The sequence below is a fragment of the Emydura macquarii genome, unplaced genomic scaffold (genome assembly GCF_026122565.2).
Source record: "Emydura macquarii macquarii isolate MOO-44397 ecotype Brisbane River unplaced genomic scaffold, CSIRO-AGI_Emac_v2 contig_1451, whole genome shotgun sequence".
Lineage (NCBI taxonomy): Eukaryota > Metazoa > Chordata > Testudines > Chelidae > Emydura > Emydura macquarii.
In genome coordinates this window covers 7,811,637-7,820,499 of record NW_027131588.1, presented here as the reverse complement: position 1 = coordinate 7,820,499, position 8,863 = coordinate 7,811,637, and the positions used below count along the sequence as shown (strand labels likewise).

At 43.7% G+C, this 8,863-nt stretch overlaps 1 protein-coding gene across 1 annotated transcript; it reads left to right on the top strand.

Moving 5' to 3' along the window:
- Positions 1-352: 352 nt before the first annotated feature.
- On the top strand, positions 353-7,994 carry RPS6 (ribosomal protein S6). The gene is made up of 6 exons (XM_067553141.1): positions 353-500; positions 1,717-1,848; positions 3,987-4,197; positions 5,394-5,540; positions 6,814-6,971; positions 7,859-7,994. The coding sequence occupies exons 1-6, from the start codon at positions 495-497 to the stop codon at positions 7,952-7,954; spliced, it is 750 nt and encodes a 249-aa protein (XP_067409242.1). The 5' UTR covers positions 353-494; the 3' UTR covers positions 7,955-7,994.
- The last annotated feature ends 869 nt before the right edge of the window (positions 7,995-8,863 follow it).

The window sequence follows — 8,863 nt, the reverse complement described above, 5'->3', positions numbered from 1 at the left end:
GGGGCGCTGGCGAGGCGGCAGCAGCTTCTCATCAGCAAAGCCCCCGGCCAGGCCCTGCGCCCACTCCCAGTTAGCGCTGCCGCTGGAAAAAACGACGCCATTTAGCTGTTGCCATGGCAACAACCGGCTCCCTCCGGGAAGCGATGGAGGGGCCTGCTAACCATAGAGCACGCAGCGTACACCGCCACAGAGAGAAAGAGCGGCCACCAGCGCACTTCCCTTTCCCTTCCCTTCCGGTTGCGGAGGGAGAAAGAGAGAGCGAAAACCAAGACACCAGCCGCCACGGAAATGACTTTTGCCATTGGCTAACCTTAGTCACGTGGCACTCCTGTTCGTCGCCCGCCCAGGACCTTGCGTCCTTTCTCGCGAGATCTTGCGCGGTGTTTCTCGCCGGTCCTGCTCTCGCGAGATCCCTGCGCGCCTATGTGTGGGGGGGCGAGCGGAAGTAGGGCCTCTTTTGCCGTGGCGGAGCCGGAGGGAGCGGCTCGGTGACGATGAAGGTGAGGAGAGCAGCCGGGCTCGCGCTGCCGGCTCGCCATGGCCCCGGCGCTCGGCGTTGGGCCGCCTGCGGGAGGCGATGCCGCCGGGGCTGGGCCGGGGAGCGCGGCCGCGAGGCGGATGGGGACGGATTCCCCGCGGGGGGGGACAGGCAACATGGCGGCGCCCGCTGGCTGTCCCATGGGTGCCGAGCTCTCTCGGGGCGGGGCGCAGCGCATCCCGCGGGGGGCCGGTTGAAGTGCGCTGACTGGGCCCGTGCTGCGGCCGAGGGCCGGACCTTGCGGCGGCGGCGGGCAGGCTGGCTGCGGGTCCTCGGGCTGGTCCCGTCCTTCCTGTGCCTCAGCGGCCTCCCGCGCTAGGGGAGGGTGAGGAGGGGAATCGCTGCGGGGCCGCGGTGGGCTCAGCTCTTGTCAGGCTGTGGGTTATGCAGCAGCACGAGACGACACAGTAGCGCGCGCGCGCGCCGAGTGCTTAGTGGGGGAGCAGAGCGTGGGCTGTGCCGCTTGCAGCACACACGGGGAGCGCTCTGCTTTGTGCCCGATGCTTCCTATAGTGCAGCGTCTCGCTGGTGTGTTAAAGCAGTGCAGTGGCTCTCAACCAAGGGTGTGTGTACCCGGGGGGGGGGGGGTACATCAACTCATCTAGATATTTGTCTAGTTTTACAACAGGCAACATGAAAAGTACTAGCAAAGTCAGCACAAACTCAAATTTCATACATTCAATGACTTGTTTATATTACTCTATAACGTGTATCTGTGTTTCTCAACCTAATTATTTTATAATTATACGGTAAAAATGAGTTACCAATTTTTCTGTAATGGTGCGCTGAGACACTTTTGTATTTTTATGTCTGAGTGTAAGCAAGTGGTTTTTAAGTGAGGTGAAATTCAGGGTACACAAGACAAACCAGTGTCTTGAAAGGGGTACAGAAGTCTGGAAAGGTTGAGAACCATTGTTAGAGCACTTCTGACCATAGGCTGTGTGAGCACTTAACTTCAGGGCATTCATATTTAACTGAATCTGCTACCACTTAAAGGTGCTGCCTGACTGAGGAGCAGAAGTCAGTAGGTGTTTAAACTAAGAACATTTAAACAAGGCCCAAGGAATGGTGCAGTATCACTTGAAATACTAAGCTGGCTTCAGTTAGAGTATATAGGCTTCATTGGATGATGATTTAGTTATAGAATAGCCTTGGGTTTACTTGGTTTTGTTTTTTAGCTCAACATTTCTTTCCCAGCCACTGGCTGCCAGAAGCTCATTGAGGTGGATGATGAGCGCAAACTGCGTACCTTCTATGAGAAGCGAATGGCCACTGAAGTTGCTGCTGATTCTCTTGGTGAAGAGTGGAAGGTAAGAAGTGGGCTAATGTATTGTAAACTTAGTTTTGGCACAACAGAGGCAAAATGAGGCACAAGAAACAATTTGGAGTAAATACTCAGTCTCTTACGCTACTTGCATAGAGAATGCATATGGTAGGTAGTGCCTGATGTAATGATGCCTTGAAAACAACTGCTTCAACATATATTTAGTTTGAGTGCTGAGCTGTCATTAAGTCAAATTAATGTTTAGACTGGAGCAGGGGTCAGCAACCTTAGTGAAAGGCTGTGTCCCATCCCCCCACCCCCTCCCCAAACCCACTCTCCCAGTGCTGGTGTCAGTGTGCCTGGAGCAGCTCCAGCCAGGGCACAGTGTGCTGCTCAGTCGGCCAGCCTGTATGTCAAAACCACAGGTTGCTGACCCCTGGACTATAGTATCTGTTTCACTGTTCTCTTCAGCAGACTGTGTTCTTAGTCTTGCTCTCCTGTGCTTGCCAATTAGAATGGAGGAAATAGGCATTATACTAAGGAACAGAACTTGCGCTCTTTGTATACCTGAGTGTCTCTGTGTGCAGGAAAACATTAAGAAAAATGCTTTCCCATAAAAATAAACCACTAAATCATTCTTTGGGGGGAGAGAATATAAGTTGTGCTATGGAGAAAAAGCAACTCTAATTTAAGAATATGAACATTGATTTGAGTGCACATACCCCCCCAGCAGCAGTTCACTATTAAGAGTATAGAGTACTCAACTTAAGAGACAGATTTCAGAAACTAAGGCTTTAGGTGTAATATTTGAAAGTTTTCATCCACTTGGTATAGAGGGTTTATAGAATAATTTTTCCTGGTTTAAAAGTGGTGCTATTATGTGAAAGACACTAGGAGGACAGATGTGAAGGCTCTATGCGTAGCTCTGACACAGGCTGACCAACCTTGGGCAAGTCACTTCATCTCTTTGCCTCAGTTCCCAATCTGTAAAACTTTAAAGAGCATAAGCCCTCTGGGGCAGGGAATCTCCCACTGTGTATATGAAGCCTAGCACAATGAGGCACAAATAACTGTTCGCCTCCAAGGTGCTGCTTTAACACTAATAGCTAACAAACAAGGAAAACTATGGACAGTGTGTTACCAAATCCATAAAGTAACTAAAAAAAAGCTACATTCTGTAGTTGCTTTAAGTAAAGGTTTTCAACCTGAGGTCTGCATGCTAAAAGGGGTCTGTGAAAGGTTGTTTTTACCATAGAAGAGTGGTTTTCAACCTGTGGTCCACTGACTGCTGGGGTCTGCACCTCCACTGAAATTTTGTAGGTCTGAAAATAAAGTTGAAAACCATTGCTTTAGGTTATAGCACTCCTAAGGGGCGTAAAAAAGTTTCAGATGGTACTGACTTGACTGCTTTTATTTGAGCCAGCTGTCACAAGTCTGTTTTCCTGGCACAGACACACTGAAGTGGCATTCTGTAACCAGCATCACGTTAAATTAAACCGTACTATGAAGTTTGAACAAAAGTTTTGGGACGTTCAGATGATGCTAGCTAGAGCTCTGATTAACAAGTGTCAAACTAAATGTACTTTCAACCTGCCGTAAACAAAATTCAATTTAATTTATATGCAAACTTTGGCCTAACTTGTACTCACCTTTGACATGAAGCTAAAAAGATGCTGAGGTATTTTCGAAGCCCTTTCCATGTCCTAGAGAATTCAGTTGGTGGGGGAGAGCCATTTGTGCTAAGTCCACACTAGCACAGCTAACCCGTTGCTGTTTTGCAAGTGTTACTATTGTTCAAGTCTTAACTGCAGTGTACTCATGATACCTGTTCCCATAGCTCCTAGAGGCAATGGATGGGGAGAAATTTTGAAAAGTCACTAATTCAAAGAGTCTTGGTGCTCTCCCCATTGAACAGTTTCTGCTATTACGCTGATGTCGAACACTGAAACTGAAGGCAAACAGGACTTTGAATTAGGTTTGCTTAAAGCAAGTCTAAGGGTATTTGGCATGCATGTAAACTGTCTGGAGCACTTGTGGATGGATGTTTTACAAGTGGGGCATTAGGTACAAACATTACAACTACAGAATTTATAGAAGACATGGCTGTGCTGACTCTTTTTAGTGGAAACAAATGTTTAAGGACAGTTAAAGTAATGAGAAGCTCAGATGTCGTCTTCTTAACAGGGATATGTTGTCCGCATCAGTGGTGGTAATGATAAACAAGGATTCCCCATGAAACAAGGTGTCTTGACACATGGACGTGTCCGCCTGCTGCTCAGTAAGGGCCACTCCTGCTATCGCCCCAGGAGAACCGGAGAACGAAAACGCAAATCTGTCCGGGGTTGCATTGTTGATGCTAACTTAAGTGTCCTGAATTTGGTCATCGTAAAGAAAGGTGAGAATCTGTCTAAGGTCACGAAAGGCCCTGGTATATAGGTTCAGCAGCCTTAAACACATGACTTAAGACTATTGAGCAGCATTAACATCACTGATTAATGGTGGAAGTGTTCTGTGGAGGCTTGCTAACCTAACTAAAACCTGACTTGAAACAGCCTGGTCCACTAGTGGCCTCCCCTTTGGACAGACTAATCATCAGATTTGAACTAATGATTTTCATAGTTAAGATCACACAGCAAATTAGACTTTTACATTTATGTGAATTAGAGAGAAGTTCAGTTGTCACAGCTGTATGTGACTCGAAATACATGGAGGGGGGTGTTATGCTTTTGGTGATTAACAGGCTGTTTTAAAAGCAAACTTGTCCAATAAACTGGCATAAAAAGCATCCATAACTCTACTGGTGAAGGGATAAACAAGAGTTGGAGAAATGGCTTTGTTAGACATCTACATTTAAAAATGTTGGGGTGTGTGTAAACTGAACTCTTTTTATTGCTACCAATAATGACAAGGTTAAGATTGTTACGGTTATTTTTAGTAAAAGTCAGGGAGGTTATTGACAAACAAAAATTCTCTGAAGCCGTGACCTGTCCGTGACTTTTACTAAAAATAACTGACAAAATGGGGTTGGGATAGGGTGCAGGTTGGATGAGAGCAGCCAGGCATGATCTCCCCTCTCCTCTTCCTCGTGCCTGCCCAGGTAGGCACCCCCACCATGTGAGGCCCACAGCTCAGCGCTCAGAGGGCCCCCTGGCCACTCATGGTACCTGCAGAGGTCACTTGCTGCAGCTTGGCGCTCTGGGTCCCCTTTTCTCCCTGCCCATGGGGACAGGGAGCTCCCAGGGGACATTGGCTGTCCACTACAGCTCCTGCATCATAATCATCCCCTCCTGCCCCCACTGAAGCAGAAAATGTCATGGCAGTCACAAGAAGTCACCAATTCTGTGATTATCCTGTCATTAAGGATAAGATTAAGTAGTCTTGCAAAATTTACATGACACTTTACCACGATGATTGATAGCAAAACTTGGCGGTTGCTCTAAGAATGTATGTTAGTAGTGCAACATTTAGGCCCATTTTTTAAAATGTGTAACTTAATACCGTCAGTCTCAAACAAATGTGTGATGGAATTTTGGCTGGTAAACATTCTTGGTTTCAAGCAGCTCCAGCATTAAAATCTGAACTTTCCCAAAGGTGAGAAGGATATTCCTGGACTGACAGATACCACTGTGCCTCGTCGACTTGGTCCCAAGAGGGCTAGCAGAATCCGCAAGCTGTTTAACCTCTCCAAAGAAGACGACGTACGTCAGTATGTAGTGAGGAAACCCCTGAACAAGGAAGGTGAGACATTCTGCAATGTTGTGGGTTTTTACTCTAACTGGCAGCCAAGTTTCTGCAGTGATTAGAAACCCTATTTTAAAAAAAAATCACACTACTTGAAAACTTTCTACCAGCTATCTCTTGAACTGACTGTCCAGTAAAGCACACAGTTAATCAGGATTGATAAGTTTTACCTAAGCACCCTCTTACTTCCCAAAAAGTCACTAAGGATGTCAGTGTTAGTCTTGGTGGATTCTCTAGGTACAACTATTGGTACCAGTGACTGACTGAAAATTACGTTGATTGAAAGGAGGTTGAATCTGAGATTTGAATATTACTGTGGTTGGAAGTCCTCTCTCAGAATATTTTTGAAACTCAGATAACTTTGGTATTCGTTTGCTACAAAGTCAGCCCCTGTCAAATTCAGACTTTTCCAGTTGCTTCAATAGCCTCTTGGACCTCAAAACCAGCTTTGCTTACAAGCAGTGCTTCTTAAGTGGCATGCTTTTTGTAATGAGAATGTATTTGTCACCTTGAGTACTTACTTCTCCCCGCCTCTTGTCTTTTACATCCTGCTCCCTTCCCACCATGTTGGTAACCCAAGAAAATAGTAATTTCATTGAAGTCAGCAGAGACAGTCAACCTCAAATATCACTTGTCTGAAATTATTCATAGAACACCTATAATAACTAATCAGAATTGTTGGTTTTTGTATTTGACAGCACTTTGTAATCCATGTATTTCAGTCTCCCTGGACTTCTTAAACGGAAGACCTGGTTGTAAACAAATAGGCAGGTCTCAAGAGTTTTATATACTTAAAATGGCTTCATTTTTTGTGGTGTTTAGGCTATGGTGACTAAGCTTTAGGCCTCATTAGAAGATGTAAGTACAGTAGATCATATTGTTATGCTAAAAGATAGTAGCTTGATTAAGATGTACATACAAGGTTTCAGAAACAGGCTGGCTAGTTAGGGAGAACACTTTCAAAAGCAACAAGGGATTTTGAACACCATCCTAATGGACTTTCAGGAGACTTGTGCTCCTCAGTCATTTAAATGATTTTGAAAATCTCTAAAAGGGAGGGAAGAATAGTTTTATTGTTCAGATGCTTTGTGTTCTAAAATATCTGCTGAAAATTAATGCAACGAGTATTGAAAGCATCAAAGCTACTAATTATCAAGTCTGATTTAATTTAATTTGCGAAAAAATTGGAGGAACTTGGTTCTTTGTAGTACTGCACAGTTTTGATTTCTCTAAACACGAGCTTTATTAGTAAATTCTTTTTTTTTCCTAGGCAAGAAACCCAGGACCAAGGCTCCTAAGATCCAACGATTGGTGACTCCACGTGTGCTGCAACATAAGCGCAGACGTATTGCTCTAAAGAAGCAACGCACTCAAAAGAACAAGGAGGAAGCAGCAGAATATGCTAAACTTTTGGCCAAGAGAATGAAGGTATGTTTACTCCTTTTGAAGACAGTGGGTGTTTCAAGATGGAGATAGCTCTAGCACCACTAGAGTTTAAGTCTATGGCAGGACAAAATTTGACTCCTGCAATAACTATTTAGGACTTCTAACGCTTTACAGCAGTTTGCAAGCAGATAACTACCTAGCTGGCTTGAATGCTAGACTGTGGCTATACAGCACAACTTGTTACCACTCATGCTTTCTTCTAACCAGTTTAGGAGTTAGTCTTCTTGTCCACACTACATGCTTAAATGGAATGTAAATACTGTTCCGGTTGAACCATTTTCTTATAGTTTGACAGTCTGGAATGGACAGTCTGTTACAACAGATTTTTAGTAATCACATTGTAGCCTATAGGCCGTATGTAAAATACTGGCTTTTGACCATAATTCTATCCTAGCCAGCTACGTTAAAGTCACTTAACTGGAACAGTGTTTAAACTCACTTCCCTAACTCTTAAGGTCCAGTGCAGGTGGTTGGAGAGTGAAATCCTTACTGTGATGGGTAAGGATTATTGCTTGAATTCCCTAGCTCCAAAGCTGACTAATGGGGATAATGAATGTACAGGTCTTGGAAAAAATACCCTTCAAGGTAATCACTTGGTAGTGTAGATTGCTGTGCTGTAGAGCAGAAGTAAAGGAACTGTTTCCATATAGCTGCCAAGATAGGGACTTCTGTGGAATTGGGATGTGGGAAGTTAATACTGAGAATAGCAGCTTAAATGTTTTACAGGGGTTCTTGCTTTCCAGCTGGGCAGATCAGATTATGCTTAAGAGATCATAAGCGAGAGTGTATGTTACTCAACCTTTACAGAAGTACATTTTATTCAGTTAAAGTACTGTGCATTATTTACTGGGTGCCTCTTCTTTTTAAAGGAGGCTAAGGAAAAACGCCAGGAGCAGATAGCCAAGAGACGTCGACTGTCCTCATTGAGAGCCTCTACATCTAAATCTGAGTCAAGCCAAAAGTAAAAGATGTAAATGATTAAAATAAATTTATGGTGAAATTGAACTTTTCAGTGTACTAGTGAAGATTCTTGTATGGATGCTATTAGCACTGTTAAATTTAGGAAGAAACAACTCCCATCAAAGAGGTAGTTCTTCCAGAGAAGATTCTTAATGCAGCCACACCTAGAGTATTATGAAGATTGGGTATTGCTAATTTAAGTATTAAGTTGAATAAACTCACTTTCTAGTCAATACTACTAGCAGGGTTTCCTCTTTACCTTGAATCAGTTTACTAATTTTTCCAAAATATTTGATGCAGAAGCTTTCTAAACCAAGTTCCACTACTTCCCTTTTGTTTCTCTATCCCCTGTACACACATGCACACAGGCATCATTTTAGAGGACAGATTTAAGCCAGATGGTTTGACTTGTTTTACCTAGGTGATAAGAGCTTTTCCTAGTAATTCCTGTATCAAATTCAATGTCTGGTTGAGCTGGACCATGTCTTTATTTTAGATTCATCATAGGCAGCTGTAACTGCCTGTTGGATTCTGTCAGGTCACATTCATTTATACTGTAACCTACCTTTGGCTCAGTACTTTCATTGTGTAGTCACTGACAGTATTTTCACCACATTTTTACAGTGTAATTCAAATATTTACAACCTTCACCCTTAAGTTTTTTTTTTGCAAAATAAACCAAAATTAGACTAGATTGATTTTAAAAAAGCCATCCAGGAGATTGACATCCACTAAAATTAGATGGCTTCTAAAAATCTCATCCAACTTTTAAAAAAAAAAAAAAGGGATAAGCACATCCTATGCAAAGAGCCTCTGAGAAAGTTAAGCAGGAAAGTGATTTGAACTGAATGCCAGCTTGAGCTTTTTTAATGAGGTAGACTTGATAGAAGGCAGTTACAGAAATTCAAAATTGT